The sequence below is a fragment of the Chinchilla lanigera genome, unplaced genomic scaffold (assembly GCF_000276665.1).
Source record: "Chinchilla lanigera isolate Chin_1 unplaced genomic scaffold, ChiLan1.0 scaffold00091, whole genome shotgun sequence".
In the NCBI taxonomy this organism is placed as follows: domain Eukaryota; kingdom Metazoa; phylum Chordata; class Mammalia; order Rodentia; family Chinchillidae; genus Chinchilla; species Chinchilla lanigera.
This window is the reverse complement of record NW_004955492.1, coordinates 4043262-4069169: the sequence shown is the minus strand read 5'-3', so window position 1 is coordinate 4069169 and position 25908 is coordinate 4043262. Positions and strand designations below refer to the sequence as shown.

General features: G+C 45.9%; 1 protein-coding gene across 1 annotated transcript in view; it reads right to left on the bottom strand.

Annotated features, from left to right (window-relative positions):
• The window catches only part of Nid1 (nidogen 1), a gene marked incomplete at its 5' end in the record, with an annotated part of 81748 nt that overhangs the window by 27490 nt on the left and 28350 nt on the right, over positions 1 to 25908 (bottom strand). The window contains 7 exon segments of the mRNA XM_013504725.1: positions 3177 to 3299; positions 4418 to 4567; positions 9577 to 9702; positions 15386 to 15529; positions 17539 to 17784; positions 20499 to 20699; positions 23785 to 24036. Of these exon segments, the coding sequence (XP_013360179.1) occupies positions 3177 to 3299; positions 4418 to 4567; positions 9577 to 9702; positions 15386 to 15529; positions 17539 to 17784; positions 20499 to 20699; positions 23785 to 24036 (1242 nt within the window).

Below are 25908 nucleotides of genomic sequence, written 5' to 3'. Positions count from 1 at the left end.
GTCCTCCATGCAGAGCCTTCTCTTCTGGCAGAGCAGACCCCAGCTTTTACTGCTGGCTTTACAACCATCTAACCTCAACCTGGGGCTTCCCAGTAAACTGCTCCTGAATTCCTGACCCAACCCATAGAAACTGGGAGATAATTAACATTTATTGTTATAAGCAGCTAACTTTGGAGGGCAATGGTATGCAACAACAGATACCTCATATGTGCACATGTCAACACACGTATACAGACACACACACCACACACATGTACAATCTTACATATGACTCTTCATTCCAGAAATACTATTTATATACTCTTCCTATACTCTATTTTTTAGATTGTTTTTTACTTCATTCATTCTATCTAAAAAAACAGTGATAATAGTGATCCACTAAAGTGATTTTACAACCATATATAAGCTGAGGCAGAATGCAGAACGATGGAGGAAGAACAGATTATAATTTCCTCTACTTTGTCTGTTCTCATTTGACACTGATAAAGCCATGACCTTACTAGCTCACCTTCAAAGCCAGGTTGGTTTTATTTTTGGAGGCAGCTCCCCTGTACACACACCAGGTGTCAAGTGAGTGCTGACTGTTCAATCCCTGTCCTTCATTAAGTTTGGCACCAGGAGTCTTATGATATTATATATCATTTCTCTCTGTAATGATTGCTAAAATATTTTAGACATGCAAAATTTAGAACATGATGAATATCTACATATTCATATTCCAGCTGAATAAAATGTTAGAAATATAAATACGGCCTGACACTATGGTGGGAAATGTGCGTCCTCCCAACATTTGAATGTTGAAACCAACCCCCTAGATGCTGTCCAAGAGGGGCTCCGTTGGGAGGTGATGTAATAAGGATGCAGCCCTCAGCAATGAGATCAGTGTCTTATAAACAGCCCCAGAGAGACCCCCGCTCATTCTATCACTCAAGGAAAACTGCAGCAAGACAGGTGGCCTCCATGAACCAGGAAACTGGACCTCCCTAGACACTAAATTTTTCAGCACATTGATCTAAGGTTTCTCACACTATGAGATAAGTTTCTGAGTGGCTGGGGATTTAGCTCAGCGGCATAGTGCCTGCCTGGCAAGAAAGAGGGAGGTCGTGAGTTCAATTCCCAGTACCAGAAAAAAACAAAACAAACAAACAAACAAAAAAGCTTGCTGAGATAAGTTTCTGTTACATATAAGCCACCCACTCCATGGTATTGTCACAGAAGTCCATACTAACCAAGATACCCATTACCCTCCCCTAATCCCAAACCCCATCTCCCGCCACAGGTAAGCTCTGTGCTGGGCTCCTTATTTATCGTCTTCCTATGCATGTACGTTTATTTCCACACCACTCTCTATTTTATGCACATACTGAACACATCCTTTGGCAAGTTTTTCTTTTGCTAAACTAATACCATGGTTTTGAGATTTATCCATTAACTCCATTCATTCATTTTAACTGCTGCCTGCTATTTCCTTATATGAAATTAACCACAGCTCATATGTCCCTTCCTCTTGTTGACAGCCATGGAGACTTTTCTACTGCAATTTGGAGTGAACATTCTTGTTCATTTCAGATGCACACTGTCTCTTGGGCATATAGCTAGATGTTGAATTTCCTCAGGGAATAGGATTAAATATATAAACAGTCTGGTAAACAGTTCTTACTAACATTATCATTGCCTCTTCTTCATATCCCAGACTACAGGTCTGGATTTGTTTCTGTTTAGTAAACAGAACCTTAAAGAGAGGGCAGGGAGTCAGGCTAAAAACAACAAAAGCAAAAAACTGAAACATCTGCTTCTCTTTGAAGTGAAGATGAGAAGCGAGCTGTGGAATAATGGACACTAGTCACTTTTAATAGCTGTTGGAATGCCCAGACTCTCACTGCCAACAACGCTTCTCTGTGTACTCTGCCTATCAAAATCTGTGCGTGAGCCTACAGTTTTCACCCTTAAACTCAGGAACAAAGGGCTGACCCTGCCTGGATCCACCTAAGCTGGGTATAAGCTTTTTCCACCATGGAAAACTGTTTAAGTCCTTTCCACTTTGTGGGCCTCACAGACTCAGTTACAAGTACTAAACTCTGCCTTCCTAACATGAAAGCAGCCAGACTTCATGCAGGAAAACTTTATTTATAAAATCGGACAGAGGGCCAAACTAGGCCCATGGGCCATAGTTTATTGATCCCTGTTCTAAACAGAGAGAAGACAATTTACCCTAGTAACATGGAATTAAAACTTTATTTTGTTTGACATTTTCTCCTTTTAGATCAACACCATTCTAAAAGCTAATCCTAGTAAGGGTATGGATATGGGTAAACAAATACCTTTGCGTACTGCTGGTAGGGACACAGAAACTGGTGGATTCATTTTTTTTCTAACAACTATAAATAGCCATGATGCTACACAGGTCATAAACTCCACCGGGCACTGGAAACATAGAAAGTGTCTGCACGCTGCTCTCAATGAACCCAGACTGGTCAGAGGTGGACACTCACACATTTCCTGGATGCTTGCATAAGTGGAGAGATGAAAATGTCCAGGTAGCTCTATTAAAAACACCCATAGTGCCGTGGTTATATCTGGCCAACAAGAGCAGCAATAACGAAAAACAAATAACGTGCCTGGCTACCTCCAGCCGGAGGAGTCAAGTACATTCTTAACCTCATGTCAGGATGAGAGAGGTCTGGAGGACTGAATCTACACTGACAGTCCACCTGACCAACCCAGTTCTAGCTTTTACTACTATTTACTACAACTTGAGCATTTTTGTTCTCTGGAGTCACACCTTCCAGGTAAATGGAGACAGTCGCACAACTTACCTCATGAAGATGAGAAGAAGATCACGAGCGTGCCATGAAACAGACCCCATAAAGCATTGCTCTAGTTTGGATCTTGACTGTTCCCCAAAGGGCAGGTTTTGAAGTTTAGTCCCCAGTCCATGGCCCTACTGGGACATGGTACAAGCTTTGGGAGGTGGGGCCTATGGGGAGGAAGCTGGGTCACTGGGGCCTCAAACGGCATAGGGGGACACAGCCCTTCCTCTCTCTTTTTGCTTTTGGACGACCATGAGGTGAAGACTGTCCCTGAAGTCTGCTACTAATTCCCCTCGTCCCCGGGGCCAAGTACTCAGCCCTCATGAGTACAGCAATGGGCCACCACCTCCAACTGTCGCCCCTTACCTCCAGGCATGCATCGGAAGCCATCTCCTTGGTAGCCAGGTTTGCACTGGCACGTGAAAGAGCCTGGAGTGTTGTAGCAGAAGGCGTCGGGGTGACAGCGACTGGGCTGGCATTCATTCACATCTGCAAAGCAGACACAGGCCCAGGGTCAGTGAGACTGCTCCCAGAATTTGTGGTTTACACAGCAGTTTAACCCACTTGCTCCTATCTATGAGAACCAGCTTTTTGGAACAGTGACTTTCAACTCACTAAACATTAATTTTCAAGACACTAAGTCCCCAAAATCCATCTAGAACCACGGTGGCAAACCTACGACAAGGGTGCCACAGCAGGATGTTTGCATCACTAAAAGCTCCAAAAGATTTCCCATCACTGATTTAGGACATTCACAAATGTGTTTCACTTTGGCAATATTGTCTTCACGAGGAATCAAGCTTGCAGAAAGGAAAAAGAAATGACGCATTTGCATCATAAGAAGATTCCTTTCATCAAAAGCAAGAACTGCTGAAATGCCTGCATGTCTGGAGACAGAGCATTAACTGTGGACAGAAAAGCCCCGGAGGCCAGTGACCATTCACTCTATAAGCAATGAAGAGACAATATTTCAAAACACCTTAGAAAGTGTGGGCTTTTCAGAAACCCTCCACGGTATACAGTCAAGCAGTTCTGCCAATTAAAAAGACTCGGTTGGGGGACCCTGTTACAGGTTATCTTACCCAAAATTTCCTGCAAGTGTCTAGGAACCACCAGGGAGCTGATGCCAAGTGTGAAAGGACCCTGTGTGACATTTATTCACTCTGCAGCCATTTATTCAATAAGGGAACTCTGCTTTGGGGGGAGAAAGCCAGAGCAAGCCGGCCAAATGAGTATGTGCATCTTACTAAATAAAAGGATGGACTTTATGCTGCACACGTGCGTCGACTGTTTGCTTTTTTTGTGGAAGACTAACAATGTCCTCAGTTCCCAGCAGAGAGCAGGTGCCTAATTGTTGCCTGAACAAACAAGTCCGTAGAACAAGCCAGCGGCGGGAGTGCAAGTATCACAGAGAACAGCCCCCAAAAGAAACCACAGTTCTAGCCATGGAGATCTAAGAAGCAGTTCCTTTCCCCAAGGGGGCCAGGACCATAATTCTTTCTAATATTGGCGTAGCGAGGTCAGGGTAGGCCGGGAATCAGTGCACAGCAGGTAACACCGAGACCTTTCCAAATGACTGAGAGGGAGAACTCAGAGTGCCCACAAACCTTGGCAGGCTCGGCCGTTCCCAGAAAAGCCAGGCAGACAGGAGCAGGTGTAGGAGGAGCCTCCCATGTAGATGCAGGTGGCCCGCTGAGGGATGTCACAATCATGGAGGCCAGTGGCACAGTAGTCAATGGGGCGCTGGTCTACAATAGCTGTGGAACAAAAGGTTAAGATGCACTGTTGAAGGAAGATCCCTGGGCAGGCCAGGCCCAGCCCAGCTCCCTCTACTCGATCAGTTGCACGCAGTGGGCTTGATGAGGGCCATCCAGGGTGCCTCCCTACTCCACTATAGGTTTACATCTTTTTTGTTCCCCTGGATCAGGCCTCTGACACCTTGGTGGGTCATTCTATTCATTCAACCTGGCTTTACCTCAGCTGCCTCCCCACCCCAGGCTTTCCCTCTTAGCACCGAAGAGCCCAGTGCAGGTCCCAAGAGTCTACTGTTCCGGAGATGGAGGCTGGACATCTATAGAGGCTGCAAGTCCCACAGCACCTTGGCTCAGGAAGCTCTTGGAGCCAAAAATCTGAAACCACCTGGTGTCTGTGACTTTGGCCCACTCTGGTCAGGTGGAACCTTCACTGCCAATGCCAAAATCAATGTCTCTTACTTCTCACCAAGGCAAAAGAAGCTTCTCCAAGGGTATGAAGTAGGTAGTATGCATAGGACGATGGGCCTATCGGGTGGGTGGCCCTGGGTTTGTACCAGGTCTGTATGGGCCAAGCATATGGACTCAGACTCACTGTTTACTACTCAGAGCCTTGGGTCCCTCCTTTGCATAGCAGAAATGATGATGTCTGGTCCAGGGAAGCCTGCAAAGGGAACCATTGCCCTGATGACAGCCTCAGGCAAAGTAGGTGAGGAAGCAGGTAAGGGACATGAGCTGGCAATGGTGCCCTTCTCACGCTATAGCCAGTCATGACCAACATCAGAGGGGTTTCTAATGGCTGATCCTGTTGCTCTGGGGTTCCTATGGTTTTCTGGAAGCACCAACACCGGGATAGTTTACCCCCTGCCACAACAAAACACAACTCTTTCCTCCCTCCCAGGAAGAACTTGGATCTGGATTATCCTATGGACAGGACTCATCTCTCCCTGATGAATCTTCCCAAGGCCAATTTTGATTGATTGGGCCTTAAAGTACAGACAATGGGAACCTTAAAGGTAAAGAAGCAGAGGAGAAAGAGAAAAAGTTTGGCGCATTCTCAAGTCAGACAGTCCCTGGGAGAGACAGCAGGCAGGCTGGGGCTGAGAAGTGAGGCACAGAGGAATGGGCAGGAGATACAAGCAGAAGGGACTCTTCAAAGGTCTGTGCCAAGTGACAGGCAGCCAAGGACTAGGGGATGGAAGCCCAGCCCATGTCCTTAGCGGCTTAGACTGCCAAAGCCCAGGGCACTCACTAACTCCCCTGGGACAGGCACCATCAAACCAAATCCTACAGACCACAGGTGGCCAGATTTTTGCATTGCTGCCAGTGGTACCAAACACCCCTGCCTGAAAACAGTAACCCAGAATCTACCTGACCGCCTGAGCACAGTCCCATGTCCTTGGGCTCCTCCTCTTCTCGCCCATCCTCTCCCCCACTTCAAATGTTCCCTTGTAAGAAACAAAAAAGAAACGTTCCCTTCTACAGGGTCCTCATTCCCGCCCACCCCCGGCTCCTTTAGCTACCATAATGTGATACAAGACACTTGAAGGATTAAAACCAAAAGAAGGTAGGGAAAAGAAATTCCCCACATGGCCATCACAACCAGGAAATAAACTCCACTCCCCTTTCACTGTTCTCCTCCACAGTTTTTCAGCCCATCAGGAGCCACTGGACATGCATACACGTGTGCAGCTCTAACTACTGCTGTGTAATCATTTTCACACATGTATTTTTAGAATCTTCAAATCGTTGATAAGAAAGAACAGTTCATAATATAATTTTTTAAGCCAGATCTATCTTTATGTAAGACAATTTCTTATACCCAGTGATTTCATTCTTACCAAAGCTTTCACAATTAACTTTACAAAACAATATTGCTACTCGGTTCTCATTTTTAAGTAAATAAAGTATTCTAAGCTACTGTCTACACATCAGCTAGAGAAAGTGTTTCCTAAGGGCTCTGTGCAGCCGAAGTATCCTTGCAGGCAGCAGTTTCCTCCAGTTCTCACGGGAACAGAGTATCCAGATGGCCTTGCTGACTTTATTGCTACAAAAAGGAGCCACTGGAGTCCGGGAGAGCCAGTGACCAACACCACAGAGGTGAACGTGCCGCTCCAGCTGCCCAGAGTGCAGGCTGATGTGCAGGAGGAGACACTAGTACTCACAGCCCTGTTCTCCCCCGGAATCCTCACTGGGCAGGGTTGCAGCTTCCCTGCCCCTTCGGTAACAGGGAAAATGCAAGGGTGAACACCAGGGAAAGTTTCGGGAAAGAGAGAAAATTAAGCTGAAAATGGGAATCCAGAGACTGTTAAGTCGAGGTTCTACTTTTCTGATGCATTCACCAGGGAAAGGACCCGGAACAGTGAGATGGTCCCTGGAAGAGACACTAGGCAGGCTGGGGCTCTGAGAAGTGAGGCACACAGGAGTGAGCAGGAGATGCAAGCGGAAGAGGGACAAACAGAGCAAAAGAAGCCACTTAAAGGAGGAGCAAAGGGCAGGGACACAGGTCTCAGGAGAGTGAATCACAGGCCTCTGGGGACCATAAATTCTAAAACAAAATCACACTGAATCATTCGTATAGCTTTCCTAATAATACAACTGGCAGGAGGAGAGGAGCAGTGGCTTCATGCTCAGCAGCCTTCTTGGCTTTTCCCGAAGAGCCAGGCAGCGTTGTGCACTGTGCAAAGACACTGAAGTTCACCCTGCCCGATATACCAGGCCAAGTGCCACAGGCCAGTGTCTGTCCACTCAGAGGACCATCTGTGTCAGATGTCAAGGTGACTTACAGGCAAGCTGAGGCCCATCTTTCCTTCACAAAAACAGGTTTTTACACATTTCAGTGAACTGTAGATGAGTGTGCATCTCATCTAGCAGGGAAGAGAAAGTCACAGGTGTCCTGCCTCACAGAGAGCAGGACAAACAAACCAGCCTCCTCACTGCCTGGTTCTTTTTCATCCCTCTACTCTTGCCCAGAGAGAAACTTCCCAGCCCAGGCTTTCAGCCTAAGATACTGTTTGGACAGGGAATCCTGAGAAAGGACTGGAGCTGATTAAAGGGGCAGAGATCTGAGCAGGGGGGAACTTCCCAGGGCCACTGGCAGCGGGAAAATGGGAGACTGTGTAAGGCCAGACCTGCCAGAACCCAGGGACCACCTCCTCACCCTTGGTTTTCACCCTTTTTTTTTTTTTTTTTTTTGGTTTTTCTCTGGTACCGGGAACCGAACTCACGACCTTGCGCTTTTGCCGCTGAGCTAAATCCCCAGCCCCCTCACCCTTGTTTTTGAACAATGGAATTCATTATTCAAACATCTTCCTCATAATTTGATTTATAGAAAAATGAGAGGCTGGGGATCAGAGGAGGGGACAATGGCCTGCCCATGACCTTTCTGCGTCTTTATAGGCAGCTTCTGAGGCACTTTGAGCGCTCCAAGGTACACAGGACACCAATAATCACATCCAACCTCATTTTACAGATAAGGAACTAAGGCCTGGGAGGTTACGTGTCTTCCTCTCAATCAAATATCGGAGAGCTGACGTTTGCACAGCACTAGCCTCACACTCTGCCCTGCGCCTCCAGTGCATGTGGCCATCAGGATTGTTGAGACCCAGAAACGCAGGTCACCACGCTTCCTACATGCACGTCCCAGACTGGTCTCAGCAACACCGCACACCACCACGCAAGGGGTGCAAAATCCACCGCCCACACTTGAGCCAACAGGATAGAAACGAGGTTGCCATTAAAAACAAACTTTGGAATCTCCCACACCTCTAAAACCAGAGGAGGAGGCCAGGCCAAATACAGAGAAACTGATGTTCTCTACTCAGAAGAAAAATAAGTAACTTTAGCAGAGCGAGAGGAAACCTCAACCCTGCAAGGGAACTGGCCTCCCAAGCTCACAGATGTTTGGGCCACAGACAAAACATGAGAACTGCCTGTTCTTTCCCGCCCTGAGGACACCACCTCACCCTGGGACCTTCTGGCTCCTGGTGTGAGCTCAGAGATAGAGCAAATGGAAAGCATTCAAGGCTCAGCAAACAGCCAGGAAGGACAAGGGGACACTGGCTGAAACAGCACAGAGGACACTGCTTAAGCAGGCACACATGTTGAGCTCAGATAGCTTTCAGCTGGTTCCCTCCAGGCCTGCAAGTTTCCAAGAATCTTTGAACTTGAAATTCTTGGAACCATTGTCAATGCGCAGCAGTAGAATACAAGGTAAAAGTAACAACCTGGCTCTTTGCGGCTGACCCACAATCATCATCACCAAAATAATCAACTAAGAGCATCATTAGCCTAATTAACACTGCAGTATTAACTTACCTCAGAAAGACTAAGAAATTATGCTGTGACTTAGAGTGGTTCCAAAGGGAATTTTAGACGTAATTTAGGTAGAATTCAGACTAAAACAGCTAATAGCATAAAAGTCCCTGGGAGGTGGCCTTTCAGAATGATTCTCAAGGTTAAAAAATTACAAGGGAAAGGCAAATCTCATAGCTTTTTGCTATCGTGAAAATGATTAAAAGTTTGTTAACAGTGCTGGGTGTGGTGGCACATGCCTGTAACCCCAGCGCTCTGGGAAGCTGAGGTAGGAGGATTCCAGGTTTGAACCCAGATTGGAGAATTTAGGGACCTAGTGAGATCTTGTCTTAAAATGTACAAGTTTTTAAATGGGCTGTGGATGTAGCTCAATGCAAAGGCTCTGGGTTCAATCCACAGTCTCTCTCTCTCTCACACACATACACACACACACACACAAGAAAGAAGCAAATGCAAGACAAAATTTACAACAAATGAGGCGATGATGTTGCCAGTGTAAAGCACATGGCTCACTCCTTGCAGCCCTGACTCTCTAGGTAGGGGGGCGGGGGAAGGGGAGGCGAATTAGGTCTCATGTGCCTTTGTAAACTGCCCTTCCAAAAGGCAGAACCCAGCTCCTTCTTCTTTTCGGCTAGGATTACTACACCACAGAGCCAGCACACAGCAGGAACACATTTTGAAGCATTGCCCAGAGAACTTACCCACACATTTGCCTTCATCTGAGAAGCGGTAGCCCTCAGAACATTCACAGCGGAAGGTGCCCGGCTGGTTGTTGCAGATCGCTTGGCTCCCGCACACGGAGGGCTGCTCTGAGCACTCATCGATATCTGCAGGAAATTATTTAAGAATGCACACTCTTTTCAACCTCTTCAAAGATCACTGAGTATAAAGAACAGAGAGCACGTTCCCGACAGTTGATCCATATTAAGATACATTTTTCTCTATCTCCAGAGTAGTGTGAAATAAAACATTTCTTTTCCTGTGCCTAACTTTAGAAAGTAACTCCCCAGATCCCTTTGCTAAGCAAGCGAGGGCTTCTCCCTCCTCTCCCAGAGCAAGCTGCTGAGGCTGGGGTTGTCCCAATGAGCCCCTCACATCATTGGGCAAAGACACATCTGAAGGACACAGAGACAAGTGCCTGGTTTCTGGATAAGGGTCCTAAATTTGACAGGGTATTTGAATACACTGCTGCTCGAACTATGACCTTTCATAAGGCATGGTAGTGGAGGCCTGTAATCCCAGCCCTCCGGGAGAAACAGGCAGGCAGATAACAAGTTCAAGCCCAGCCTGTGCAATTTAGTGACTTAGCAAGATCCTTCCACAAAATAAAAAATGTTTTAAAAGGGCTGGGAATGTAGTTCAGCATGAGCTTTGGGTTCAATCCCAACACCCAAACAAAATAAAATCAAACCTTTCTCCAAGTACAATTACACACAGAAGTTTGACAGTTTAATGCCTAATTGTATATTTCTAAATGTTACCTAAAGCTTAATAGACCAAAATAAAAGTCGATAAGTCGTAAGAGTTGAATGAAGTAGTGGAGTGACGTCCCATCATGTGACAATACTACAGCTATCACAATGATGGAATGCACGTTTTCAAACATGTGCTTTTAGAGTTGAACCCAGCTAGGTTCAAAGCCCGCCTCCTTTAGTTACTAAGTTGTGTGGTCTTAGGCAAGTGACCTAGCTACTCAGCCTCAGTTTCCCCACTGCTAAATAAGCATAATACTCATCCTGAGCATTCTTCTGAGGATTACAGAAAATAAAGGCTAGTATGTTCAACATGTGGATATTCTTGTAATTATTAGGCATTCCTCCTAAACCCTCAGCCATAATGATGCGGATGGTTGGAACACAGCCCTCAGAAAAGCACCAGGCTTTGGGAGGGCCAGTCTATGGCTACCACGAGCAAAGAAACAGAGCTAACCTCCCCTTACCCTGGTTTCTGTCCACTGAGGGGCTGCACTGAAAGTGAGGTCCTCCTCACACTCAGCATGTACACAGCTCCTCCCAAGACGCGTGTGCAGATTTTATATCCGCTGAGACCATTCAGCTCCCGCCCCTGAGCCCCCTCCCCAGCACTCTAAAATGTCTTTCACACTCAGCACAGTCTCCAGTGTCCTCTCCGATGGCCAGCCTGGCCAGGTCCTTACTGCTGAGACAATAGTCTCTGTGGCTTCTTGGATAACACTACACAAGCCAAGCATTCTTGCCACATCAGCTCAGTTTGTCTCATGCCCAGGCAAAACCCAAACTAAATGCTACTCAATCCTCTGAAGATATACTGTTGTGTGTGTGTGTGTGAACATGTGTGAGAGTGATGTGTTTATGACAGGATCTCAGACACAGGACTGTGCCAGGCCTAGCTTGAGGGCTCTATGAGCTGAGCCAGAGATGAAGACATGGATCATGCAGCAAGTGTGGGCCTCACAGTGCTGTGTGCCAGCCGCTGCTCCACCGGTAAGGAAGCATCATTCCGCGCCCACCGCCTCTGCCCTACATCTCTTGGAGGATTCTCCCACAGACGGCCAGGATAGGGCTGCGGGGCCAAGCACTCAGACTAACAACCCAGAGAACAGAGCAGCAGTTTTCAATCAAGAGGACAGAGCAAAATCACCAAGGGAAGTTTTCCAAGCTCCCTCTTCCTAGGACACTTACGCAGAGGAAACTGTAGCACCAGGACCTTCCCCAGCCTACAGTTTTCCAGAACCTCAGTTGACAAACAGCATCTCAGGAGAAGGGATGGTTTCCAAGCCAGGGCGCCAGTGCCACAAAAATTTACACATATGAGGCCAGGCTGGTGATACCCAGGTCTTGCTAGAAAGTTCCTAACAATTTTCCTGCTAATATCTTGTGGTTCCTGCAGTCTGGGAATTTGTGTGTGTTATTTAAATCTCTTCTGCAAATTGAGGCCAGGACCTTAACTCCTTTAATGGAAATAGTGACCTGGTAACTAGGACAACGGTCTCTTGTATCCATTGAAAGATCATAATTCTTATTATTCAACATCTGTCTAGCCTCTCAGGAAGGAGATTCCTTTTGCACAATCATTCTCTAGCCCAACAGGAAATGCTACTGAATAGGATTCAATGGAAAGAAGTTTTTATTTTTGAGACACGGTCTTGCTATGTAGCCCAGGCTGGCCTTGAACCCTTGGCAATCCTCCTGCCTCAGCCTCTGAGTGCTGGGGTTAGAGGTGTGTGCCACTGTGCTCAACTAGAATTATCTTTCTGAGTCTTTTCAGAGCGGCTACTTTTCACAAATTTTCAACAACTCAGTTTCTTTAATGTGTCCCTTTTATAAGGGTCCGGCTCTTTGAAGAGTCTGACTGATTTGTGAGCCTTCCAAAGACTCAAACATTGTTTGGTGAGAGGGTATCCAGAACTGCCTCTACAGTTCCACATTGAGGACTATACAGCCACCACTCTGCCACACACCCCAAATGACCAAAGCTCCACAGTCCCACTGGAAATCTCCAACCTCCACAGAAGGTCCATTGTGAGATGTCTGGCCCAAATCAGCCCTGCTGTGCATGTCACACATCATTATGTCAACAGTGCACACACTGAATCACAGAAGTTCATCCTCACTCTCCTCAAAGGCCCTGCCTGGGTGAAAACCACATGAGAAGTGATCTGTTTAATGCGATTTCCAATGAAAGCCCGTGTCCTGAGGCAATAATGCTGGGAGGCGTGTTCTAGTGACCTAGAACAATAAGTAGCCTGCTGGGAATATCCCCACATTCCTCGGAGCTAATATCCCAGAATAATGGCTGGTCACCAAACAAAAGCCAGTGCACCCATGACCACCTGCCTGCCTGCCTGGGCAGGGACAGCCAAGACTATCCTAGGACACAGCACACTGTGTAAGGCAAGACTGGCTGCTCCTTCGGAAGGGAAGCGCGACCTGTGACAAGCTCAGGCACCGAGGCGGCATCGGGAGGAAGGCTGCAGGTCAGCAGCAGCAGGCTGGGTCATCGCCACACAGCACTAACGCACAGGTGGCTTACGAGTATGAAGTAGAGCTGCACAGACAGGGGAGGTATGGAGAGGTGAAGGCGGGTGTCGCCTGCATCCGTATCTTGTCTGTGCAGTCTGGAAGGGATACACACACACACACACACACACACACACACACAGAGGCATTCTGCTTGAAACCTGGAAATGTCCGGAGCCAGAGCAGCCATTTGAGACTGTCACACACCCTACAGAACTCCTGGGCAACTGACAATCACCCAGTGAGACAGCATTATGTCCCCAATGCAGTGCTGTGTTGCCAGGAAGATGAGTCTCAGGATGAATTCTAACACAGGTCCAAAGGTATCAGCAAGCTTCCAAACAGTCATACAACTGCTTCTGTGAGCCCAAGACCCTGCTCTCCAACATTTCAGGTATCCTGATGAGCACCCTGCATGGAATCGTCACTCTGAGACAAATCACGCAACACCCTGCTCAGGATCTGCCGCCTGCAGTGTACGTCAGCCCAGCAAGTCCACCATTAGTCAGTGGAAGACAATTCCACACCTAAGGCATCATCCCCAAATTCCAAGGCAGCGGGGCTTCCAGATTTGTATTATTCAGTCAAGCAAGGGTGGTGGCAGCAGCCCATCTTGCCGGCCAAACTTCCTCCTTCGCCCAGGAATCTAACCTTTAGATCCCTCCTCCTCGTAGTGAGTCCTCTGGCGCAGATCTAAGTAAGCAGCTCGGCATTTTTGCTCCTGGTAAAGGGACTAATTGCCCCTTGGAAATGCACTAAAAATTCAGTGACATATAAATACCAGGTGATCTATATTAAAGTTGAATTATAAACAATAAAGGAAGCACACGGAAGAGAAATACAGATCTTTAGGACAGAGGCTCTGGTTAAAATATTCTTTGTCACTGGCTTACTTCAATGTGTCAGGCTGGTTGATACAAAAACAAAACGAAAACAAAAAACAGCAAGTGCTGTCAAAGACATGGAGGAATGGAAGCCCTCGCACACTACAGGTGAAACACAGTATGGAGAGTCCTCAAGAAAGTCAACACAAAATTACAGTATGATCCAGCAATCTTCCGTGGGGTATAGACCCAAAAGAAATGAACACAGGGAATTCAAGGGGTATTCATGTACCTGTGTTCATAGCAGCACTGTTTGCAAGAGCCAAAAGGTATCCATCAAGAAAATGTGGTGGAATTATTCAACCTTAAAAAAATTCTGACATATGCAGCAGTGTGGATGAACTTTGAGGACAACGTACTATGTGAAATAAGCCAGTCACAAAATTCTCCTCACAGGAGGTCTCTGGAGCCATCAAATTCATACAGACAGAAAGTAAAACAGACTAGTGGTTGCGGGGAGAGTACGGAGCCTCTGTTTAAAAAACACAGAGTTGGTTGTGCAAGACTTAAACAGTTCTAGAAGAATGGTGGTACTGTCTGTACAACAATAGGAATGCACTTAGTATCACTGAATTGCCCATTTACAAATAGTTAAGATGATAAATTTTGCAAGGTGTGGTGGCATATGCTGGCAATCCCAGCACTCTGGTAGGCTGAAGCAGGAGGAATGCAAGTTGAAGCTCTGCCCGGGCAACTTAGTAATTTACTGAGACTCTGTCTCAAAATAAAAAACTTTTGGGCTAGCAATATAGCTCAGCGCACAGAGCCCGCCTGGCAAGTGCAAGGTCCTGAGTTCGATTCCTAGTACCAAAAAGGAAAAATTAAAAACAGAAAAATTTTAAAAATTTTTATTGTATTTTTTGTTTGTTTTGTTTTTCTTCCGGTACCAGGAATCGAACTCATGACCTTGCACTTGCCAGGCAGGTGCTGTGCCACTGAGCTAAATCCCCAGCCCCTAAAAAAATTTTTAAAATGAGATGGGGGAATGCGGATATAGATCAGTGCAAAGGTCTTTGGTTTAATCCCCAGTACCACAAAAGAAAAAAAAGATAAAATTTATGTTACCTTTTAAATATAGTTAAATGTTAAATATAACTTTTAAAATAAACAGGTGTATAGCACAACACTTGGAGGCTGAGGCAGGAGGATCACTGAGTTCGAAATAGTCTGGGCTACATAAGAGAGCTCAAGGCCAGCCTGGACTGAAAAAAAAAAAAGGTGTAAAACAATCTCTCATTCCATGTTGTAGCATTAAAAAAAATGGTGTTTGTGAAGCCCATTTTGAAACAGAGCCTGGATATATTACAGAATCACAGCTACAGGGTAAATCCCAACTACACTTATATTCCTAGAGTTAGCAACAACTCTGACTTTTGTTTCCCTTTAAACCTGGAGCAGAGAATGGAATTCTGTCCTGCGATCGGAGTCCTTCATCCGATGGGAAGGAGCCACTACTCCTAACTCCCAACTTCAGGTAGGGGCCAGCGGGTGCATGAACAGCTCAGGCAGAGGTCAACCTTCAGACTTTGACTCCCACGCTTCCTCACCACCCCAGCTCCAGACTGCAGGAGGGACCTCCCACGAGCGATCCCGGCCCTCCACATCCCAGACACAGTCTCAGGCTGTACCGTAGCAGGTCCGCCCATCTCCACGGAAGCCAATGGAGCACTCGCAGGTGAACGTGGTCCCTTGGCCAGGGCGACAGGCCGCATTGGTGTCACAGCCATGAGTGCCGATGTAGCAAGGGTTCTGAAGGGCATCAGGGGAGCCCTCTGTGAAGCGAGAGAGGCGGGAAGCAGTCAGTGCCCAGGAACTCCCGCAGGGCTCCTCCTTCCCCGAAAGCAAGCCACAGGAGACCACTCATGTCAGCCGTGGGTGGGACCGGCGAACCAGGTTCCTCTGCCCACTCCCTGTTTCAGTAAATAATGTTTTACTGGCAACCAGCCATACTCCTCTGCTTCCATGTGGTCTCAGGCTGCTTCCTTGTGACCATGGCAGAACTGAGATAAAGAGGGCTGGCAAAGGCTATAGTATCACCACCCCATCCTTCAGAAAAGAAAAGCTGATCGCTGATCCCTGGAGCCACAGCTGTCAAAGGGGGGAACCACAACTGCCTTCCTCCTGCCGGACAGAGCTAGAGTAAGGACAGATTGGTCAGCTGGGGAAGTACAGTGGGTAAGGGGGAGGAGCCAAAACGACTGAGAAAAGAACAGACCCCGATTATAAGGACCCCAGACATGCAGATGGGGTCGATGGGAAGTCAGAAGGTGATGCATCACAAAACCTCTACGTTATGGCTTGTATCTAGATGTCCGCTCAAGGCCTCACGCAGTCATGGGATGAGGGGCTTTCACAGGGGGCCAGATCTAGGATGTATGATTACTAAATCAGGGTACTAATGGGTTTGGCACAGTTTTGGATAGAATTAAGGGTGTGAGTGCTACACTCGCCCTAGGGCAGGTAGCCTACATAAAATGTAAAGGTCAAAAAGAGGGCTAATGTGCCCTCACCAGCCTGCTTGCTGTGGACTATTTCACCTCTACACACTGCCATGCTGCCTTGCCTTGGAGTTAGGAGATCATGGACTGAAACCTCTACAAACTGTGAGCTAAAAAACCCTTTTCTCCTTTAACTTTGGGTGCTTGGCATTTTGTCTCAGCAATGAGAAAAAGTGACTAAGACACCCTAATGTGCAGTCCCCAGGGTGAGAGTTTGTCTTTGTGCCTGGTTTTATTTAGATTTCTTAGGCCCAAAGTACACAGTTCCTTTCAAAATAGGAGTATTGAGAGTTTTTTTGAGCCCTCCCTTGAAAGAATAAAGACAGTGTAGTATATTACATACAATGGAATACTATATAGACTTTAAAAAGAATAAAATCCTGTCATTTGTGACATGAATGAGTGTAGAGGATGTTACATGAAATAAGTCAGGCACAGAAAAATGAATACCCTATAATCTCACATAAATGTGGGAGCTAATGAAATTGATCTGATATAAGCAGACAGTAAAGCCAGGCATGGTGGCTCATGCCTGTAATCCCAGCACTTAGGAGGCTGAGGCAGGAGGATCACTGTGAGTTTGAGGCCAGCATTGGCTACAAAGTGAATTCAAGGCCAGCCTGAAGTGCAAAGTGAAACCCTGTCCTGAGACAAAAGAAGAAGCAGATAGTAGAACAGCAGTTACCAAAGGATGGGCAGGGTAGCGGGGAGAGAGGGCTGAGAGAGACTACTTAATGGGTGCAGGAGAAGCGGGGGTAGCTGGACGGGAGAAATGACTTCTAACATTGTATTGCACAATGGGATAACCATGTTTGGCAACAATTAATTGTATATTTCAAAACAGTAGAGAGCATTTTGAATGTTCTCCTCACAAATGATAAATGTTTGAGGGATGCCAATTATCCTGACCTAATCATTACACATCATATACATGTGTTGAAATTAATTAACTATCCTGCAGCCCATAAATATGGGTAATTGTTCACGTACCACTTAAAAATAAATTTCAAGAGAAGGTCTGCCAAAGCCAGCAGCATCCTCAGGCTGGTCGTCTCTGTAAGGAAACTCACAAGGCTAGCATTCTTCCCTCCCATGTACGGGATAGGATCAGCCCTTTGCTTAAACAGAAGCAGGGAGGTTTTTTAAGAATCACATGGGGCAAGATATTGTTTTTCTCTTTAGAAGATATTTTAGCATAATTTTCTTCTATAGATGGAAAGAGACCAAAACCCCAAGTCAAAGAGCAGGGTTTTAATGAGTGAGGGTGAGAGCTTGCTCCTTACCCCTCACCGGCCCGATAGAGTTGCTGAGGGCGTAGCGCAGGATCCTCTCCTCCTGGTTGTACAGGACGAACACGCTGTCCACGGAGAGCTGCTGTGTGCTGGGCAGGGCCGGCCGCGCTGGGTCATGCACGCACTCTTCAAAGGTAATGGTCTGGCGCCACTGGTAAATGTAGGTGTGTGACGGTGCCGCCCCGGCTGGCTCAGGCTCGGCCACCGTGTACTCCCGGGTGGAGGAGGAAGTGATCACTGGGGTGCAGCATGGCAAGAGGGGATAGGACAAGAGACAGAAGAGAGATATTTACAGAGGTACTCGTGCTTTGGAACCATCAGTGGCATTCCCTGCCCACAATGCAGCGGGCGGCAGTTGTGCCCAACAGTTTAATAGAGTTTATCAGGGTTGGGAGTCATGCGGCTTCCTGGATTTCCCACACCACCATTGGTAGTATTTGCATTTTTTTTAAACTATGAAGCAAAGATGGAGTCTTTATTGGCTGAATATGCTGCATCAGTTAAAATAACACAACCATTCACGATTGTCATTTCACAATTTGGTTCACAGTCACGTTAGATACAAAGGTTAACATGATGCAGAGAGACAATATTCTCAATATACTTCGTGGGTTTATCAAGCACGTTTATAAACATTAGGCCTCACTCTACTTACTCTGATTTCCCCTTGAACACCAAATGAACACATACCACTTATTATTTCAAATTATGAATATCCTTTATGGTTAATACTATGCTCTAAAATTACTCCTATTAATAAAGACAATTTCAGCAATTGAAAAAGAGGGTTGTAGAACGCCTAGAAAACTCTAATAAAGATCCTGCATTATTAATATGTGTTTTACACATAAAGGAGTTCTCCAGGGGCTGGGGATTTAGCTCAGTGGCAAAGTGCCTGCCTGGCAAGCGCAAGGTCATGAGTTCAATTCCTGGTACCGGAAGAAAAACAAAACCAAACACACAACAACAAAAAAAGGAGTTCTCCAGAACTTCCTAGGACTCCCAGAAAGAGAGACCAAGGTCTGGAGGAAAGAGCATTTTCTGGAGGAGATAACACCCAAATTCATTCCTCACACTACCTGCAGGCGGTATGCGTGACCACACAGCTGTTACTATCAGCTTTGGCTTCAGGATCTTTCTCAAAACAGGGAGGAGTGAAGATTAGATGAGGTCACATATGTAAAAGGTGTGGCATCAAGCAGATGGATCAAGTACTATTTATTGAGCCTTTACTGCCTTCTGCAAGTTATTTTACTTACAGTTAATAAATTGTGATTGCTCCAAATCACCTTACAGTAAACCATTCTGTAACATTAAAAAATGAAACTTTAAATGGGTTTTAGCAGTCAATTTTGGAAAAATTATCATGAGTAAACCTCAGCAGAGAATCACAGTCTTCCTCACTGAGAATACAGTTATTTGCCCACGTAACAAAAATCTTCAACTTCCTATTTGAAAAAAATGTATGAAAGACTCATTATATCCTTGTCCTCTTCTACAGTTGGCTCTAAAATAGAAGCACGAAAGCCAGAGAATAAATAAAAGATCAGTGTAAGCTGCTCCTGTCCAGCTCTCATGTACCAGTTTCCAGAGAGGCCATCTGCTCCTTGCCCTGGCTCCCACCCGCACCAAGTCACATCTGCACAACCTTTCTGGACAGCAAGCTTTTAAACAGTGGCTAAACCAGGTGTGATGGCACATGCCTGTAATCCCAGCACTCAGGAGGCTGAGATAGGAGGGTCGTTGCGAGTTCAAGACCAGCCTCAGCTACAAAGTGAGCTCAAGGCCAGCCTGAAGTGCATAGTGAGACTCTGTCTCAAAAAGACAAAACAAAACAAAACAAAACAGTGGCTAGGTTGGTACAGCGACAGCACACAACTGTAATCCCAGCACCCTGGGAGGCTGAGGAAGGAAAATTAGAAGGTTAAGGTCACCTTGGGCAACTCAACCAAAATCCTGTCTCAAAATATAGAATAGCCGGGGTTATATCTCAGTGGCAGAGCACCTGCCTGGCAAGCACAAGGTCCTGAGTTCAATTCCCAGTACAAACAAAACAAAACAAAACAAAAATAAAACCAGACTGAAATAAAGAATAAAAAAACAGGCTGAGGGGCTGGGGATTTAGCTCAGTGGCACAGCGCCTGCCTGGCAAGAGCAACGTTATGAGTTCGATTCTCGGTACCGGAAAACACAAAAAACAAACAAACAAAAAAAACAGGCTGAGCATGAAGTTCTGGATGGAGGCAGAGTTTAATCCCTAGTACCTTAAAATACAAAAAAAGTCTACTGTTTGACTTAGTGGCTGTTTCTAGGAACTGAGTCTCTGAAAACAAACAATTTGATCAAGAAAGATGGTCGTTTCAACTCAGAATGAGTGGGTAAAACTGAAAGCAGCCTAAACTTTAGGAAAGAGGAGAACAGTTTAAATCAACAGCCATCCAACAAAATCAGACAGTTCCTTAAAAAAAGTCTTCATGCTGGGCATGGTTGTACACGCCTGTAATCTCAGCACTAGGGAGGCTGAAGCAGGAGGATTGCTGAGTTCAAGGCCAGCCTGGACTGCATAGTGAAACCCTATCTCAAAAAAAGTCAATGCCTACTTAGTTAACTATTCAATATTCATGATTTTATATTAATTAAAAAGATGATTTAACAATGACACATGACTGCAGTGTCACAGAAATAAAAAGAAAATGCCTCATGATAGATTATACAACATGCTGGGAAATTTAACCTGAATAAAGATAGGTGCTGGAGATTTAATAAATTACCTCCAAGTTTTACAATTCTTATAGGCTTACTTTTTGCCTCCCACGAAATTCTCTACAAGTGTGCCTATGCAGAAGGCCTTGTGTTTGTTTCCTCCCTGAGCCCTGGAGATAGCTTCAGGTCCAGGAGGCCACCAGGGTGTGGCAGCATGCAGGGCAGGGATGTCCCCAGGGACGACTCACCAGAGCCGGAGTAGTGGTACAGCTCTGTATAGGGCTCGATGGTCACAGAGGAACCGGCTGGGATCTGTGGCACGCGGCCCTCGAGCTCCGTGTCAATGGTCAGGTGCCCATGCTCATCAATGCCACTGAACTGCTGCTTGATGACCAGCTTGCCCGGGTGCCCCACGAAGGTCACCTCAGCCTGGCGGGTGAACTCGCCCCCTGCAAAAGCAAGAAGAGCCTGTGAGTTACTCTGTCTAGCTGGCAAACCCTCCTGCCTGGCCCAGGCTCACAGTGCCAACGCATGACTGATAAAACATGGGGCTGGTGACACTGAGAACAGAGCCTAGACAGCCACGTGGTCCACGTGATGCAAGCAGAGAGAAGAGAAGCTGCTTCCAGAAGATGCTTGGCTCAGGGGTTGTCCCAGAAAATAGCATCGGCCTTGGGTCTGACTCTGTACCAATGGTGGTGAACCTATCTATGGTATGCATGAAACAGTGGGCTGTTTGTATCATTGAAAGCTCTAAAAGGTTCACCATCACTGCACTATGCTATACTAGGAATTGGCTGAGTGAACTTGAATAAGTGGCTTAACACCTCTGAGCCTCAATTTGCTGGTGACAAAAAAGAGATACAATCCACCTTGCAGAAATAAGAGGAGATAAGTGTGCTCCAAAATTCTTGAAGCCAGACATGATGGTGCATGCTCTGTAATCCCAGCGCTTGAGAGGCTGAGGCAGGAGGATTCCAAGTTCAAGGCCTGCCCGGGCTACATAGCAAATGTACTACCTAGAAAGAACTTGTCTCCAAGAAAAAATTGTCAAATGTTCTATGACGGCAGTTATGGTAATAATTACTAAAACAGTAAGTCTTGGTCAGGACAGGCCAGTAACTCACGGCAACCTATCACCAGTACCAAAAACCGTCCTAGGAGCTGTTGGCTCAGGATCTCCCTTTGATGAACTATCAAAGTCAGATGAGGGAATCGGAGGCGGCAGCAATGTGCTCTGCCCAGCACAACAGACTGCAGGAAACAGAGGTGCCCAGAGGTGAGGGGTAGGACTGCAGCTCTAGGAAAACAGGAAAATGCTGTCCCTCTGTTTAGTTTCTTCCCTCTTGAGCAGGCACTCATTATAATGGGGATCAGCAAACTAGAGCCCTTTCTGTGTGGCTTTTGAGAGCTAAAAATCAGCTTTATATTTCTAAATGGTTAAAATAATTGATATAAGAATCTGTAAAGTTGGGCATGATAGTACACCTAATCCTAGCACTCTGGGAGGCTAAGGCAGGAGGATCGCAAGTCCAAGCCGAGCCTTGGCAACATAGCAACTTTGAAGATTCTGTCTCAAAATAAAAAAATAAAGTCTCAGTGCAGAAGCTCTGGGTTCAATCACTACTACCAAAAAAAAAAAAGTGGAAAATGCAAAAAAAGGAAAATGCATGGAATTTAAATTTCAAGTGGCCATTAATCAAGTTTTATTGGAACACAGTCAGACTCATCCATTTACACATTGTATTTGGTCACTTTGTCTCAACAATGACAGAGCTGAGTAGTACCAACAGAGACCAGATAACCTAAAATATTCAGACAAAGCTTAAAATGTTTACTTTCTGTCCCTCTGCAGACAGAACCTGACCAAGTTTCAAGGGTCCGACTGATAACACAGGTTCGGGGCAATTTACAGAGGGTCCCCAGGTAACAAACATTTGCTAAGTAGTGAATGTGAAAGACTCTCCCCTGTGCTACCGTGTCCCTCACCCACATGCAGAGCAACGTCCCTGAGGAAGCCATGCAGGGAAGAGGCAGCCCTGTGACTCTGGCTGCAGCTCAGAAACATCTGCACAATGCCTGGAGCTTGCATGAGAGCATGGATGTGGTTCTGATACTCCAAATACTTATGTCCATGGCTAGTGAGAAAAAACACTGGCCCGAAACATAGCAAGTCTGATGCGAAGATTCACTCCTTTTCAAATACATATCTTCTCTTTTGTTAAAATTATTACAAACAGCTAAGGCAGGCAGAAATATTGTAAGCATTCAGATAGGGCTATGGCCTTGAGAGAACCAGGACAAAGGTGAAACCTGCTCAACTGTGGCCGGAGATACCTCTGCTGGATATCAGGCCTCAAGATAAAAAGGAAATGACTAGGCTTATATACTTCCTCAAAGGACAAACACCAGGCCCAATGAAGTCTAGGTAGTTGTCAGTCACCCAGTGGGTGACCAAGACCTCCAGACCCATCATTTCCTAGAAAAAGTCTTTGTTCTTTCCATGCCCACTCACTACGTGACTTGCTTCCCCGCTGGATCACCATTACCTAAGCAGCTATACTTACAAGGTTAAGCATAGCTGTAACCTACATTGTGCCCAGGTGTATTGCTCTATGAAGTTTCCCTGTAAAGTGGGGTCCTCGGTCAAACCACTCGGGCCCCCTCCTGTTCCTGACAGGAACTATCTCTCAATAAATATTTCCTACTCTTAACCTCCGTTGTTCCTAGAATTCATTCTTCAATTTTTAGAGAACACAAACTCGGCCTAACAAACAGCTAACAGGTTGGGAGTTGTATCTCCCTTACATCATATTAGGAGGTTCTGATATCACCCCTGTAACAAAACGTCCACACTTAGGTAGTTATGCATTTAAACTAGTAACTTCAGCAGTGGCCTGGATGAAGCTAGGCAGCGGGGTCAGAGCTTTAGGGAGTCAGAGGCAAGCTGCAGGTCCCGGAAACAAGAAGAGGAAACAGCCTCTGCTATTGCAGCTGTTCCCAGGAATGGGCCGCAGAGACACACACAGGGGACTGGCTTTCGAAGACGGAGGGGCAACCATGACACAAAGACATAACCCCCCAAATCATCTGTCCACATCTGTCCAACCCTAGTCCCAAAAGACAGCCTCTAAGAGCTCCCAGGGTTTCCTAACACTCAGGAGGGTGATGTGTATCAGGTTTGATTTGCCAACCAGAAGTGGCAGATTCCTCTTCTCTGAGCTGATACTGAGATGTCAAACGTCAGCACCTGATGCTGATCTGGTTGTGAGTGTAGAGAAGCTGACATCATAGTTCTAATTCTCATGCCCAACATTGCTCGTCCACCAAGCACACGCCTCGGCAGTCTCCACTAATGAATTTAGTACGTGTTAATTTCACGTCTTCCTCTATTTCCAGGGCAGAACACAAGGTCCTCCATCCACAGACAAAATGCTTAGCAGAAAGCATCTGCAGACACAGTTCCCTCTGTATGCCCAGGCCTCCCCCAGGCACTGCTGCGGGGCCCATTGACTAACTTCAGATATAAATTACCCGTGATGCTGAAGCCATTCTTGAATCCATTCTGCTCCACAGCAAACATCCATCCAATGATGCCTCCGATGGGCGCCAGAGGAAGCAGGGAGTAGCCGACGGTCTCGGGGATGGTGCTGATGGCCGTGTAGGAGCGCCCGTGGTTCATCACCACGTAGGAATGGAGGTCTGTGTTCTCAAAGACTATAGGGGTGTGGCTGCTGCCCACAAAGATCCTGCCCTTCACCTTGCCGTTGACACGCTGTGGGGAGCCTGAGCCAGAAAACAAAGAAAGTGATGTGCTTTGCCGTCAGCTTCCTGAACGGTGACTGAAATATATGGCGTACATTAAATTTAAAAACTTGGTGGGGCGTGGTGGCACATGCCTGTAACCCTAGCACTTGGGAGGCAGAGGCAGGAGGATTTCTGTGAGTTCAAAGCCGGCGTTGCGTACATAGTGAATTTGAGGCCAGCCTGAAACTACATATCAAGACCCTACCCCAAAAACAAATAAATAAATTTAAAACCTTATTACAGTAGAAGACACATTGACATTAATCCCCCTCAGAACACTCCCTCTCTCTTGCAATATACCTAGGGGAAAACTGCTAACATTTGAGTCAGGGCAACATGGTGAAATGTCTGAATATGTATAATGTGCACATATATTTACTGTCTAATCAGGAAAATAGAACCAGAAATATGATGTTAGGCAGACATAGTGATCCACACCTGTAATCTCAGCACTCTGGGAGGCTGAGGCAGAATCCCAAACTCAAGCCCACTCTGGGCAACTTAGCAACTTAATGAGACCCTGTCTTAAAATAAAAAATAAAGGGTTGGGAATGTTGCTCAGAGGAAAGGGTCTGAATTTAGTCCCCAGTAGCAAAAGGTAAAAAGACAGACAGACAGACAGACAGACAGGAAAGAAAGAGTTACTTTTATTGTAATTAAAAAAGAAAACTGAAGGTTACCGTATGACCCAGCAATTCCACTTCCTCCGTATACAATCAAGAGAACAGAACACATACGTCTACACAAAAAATTGTACATACATGTTCTTAGCAGCTTTACTTAAAATAACAAAAAAGGGAAATAACCCAAATATTCATCAACTGATGAACAGACCAAACGTCTATTACATGGCGAGAGAAAGAACAAAACACTACCCCATGCTACAATACAGACACAACTTGAAAATATCACACTCAGTGAAAGAAGCCAGACACAAATGGTCACATAACATACGATTCCACTGATATGAAATCTCCAAATGAGGAAAACCCATGGAACCAGAAAATAAACTGGGGCAGGGTAGGGGGATTCTGGGGAATGCAAAGTGACTGCTAAGGGGTACGTACAGTGCTTGCTTCTGCAATGATGGCCATGTTCTGGAATTACAAATAATTTTTGCACAATTCTGTGACTTTATTAAGGCCCATCAAATTACATGTATTTAAAAGGTAGGTGAATTAGATCTCAAAAAAATGAACAAAAATTCAAGGAAAAGGTAAAACAAAGGTCATCTTGGACTGCTTAGGTTTAAGGTAAAGATCACACTGTCAGCTATTGCTCCAAGCTGTTAAACAGGGTCACAGAGCAGCCAAGGAGTATTTGACACAGTAATTCCGCACACACACTGTGTCATCCCACTGGGGAATGCTCTGAAGCTCGCAGGCTCATAGCAAAAAAATGCATCCCAAGAACAATTACAAAAACAAGGAAGAAAGCCAAGTGAAGGAAACCAAACAAAATTTTTTCCACCGAACTTGAGCTAGAAAAGAATTTTTTAAGTAGCAAGAATCCAACAAATATTTAAACCACAAAACTATTACAGGACAAGCATATAATGTTAGAATGTGTGGCTGAACACTTTGCGATCTGAGATTGCTGCCAAACAAACTGCTCGGCATGCTGGGCTCTGATATTTGGGAGGGAAAAAGCTAATGAGGTTGTTCCTTAAGAATTAGCTTTTGCTGTGAATTTTGGAAAACTCATACAGGGTGGAGAGGTAAAACGGCCAAGCCTAAAACAAAGAAGCAAGGCACACCACTGGGGCTGGGGGAAAACTTGGAAGAGAACACTTTAAAGAAGTCTAAACATTCTCCAAATTAATATGAAGAGTATGCTAGATTTTCTTTCATT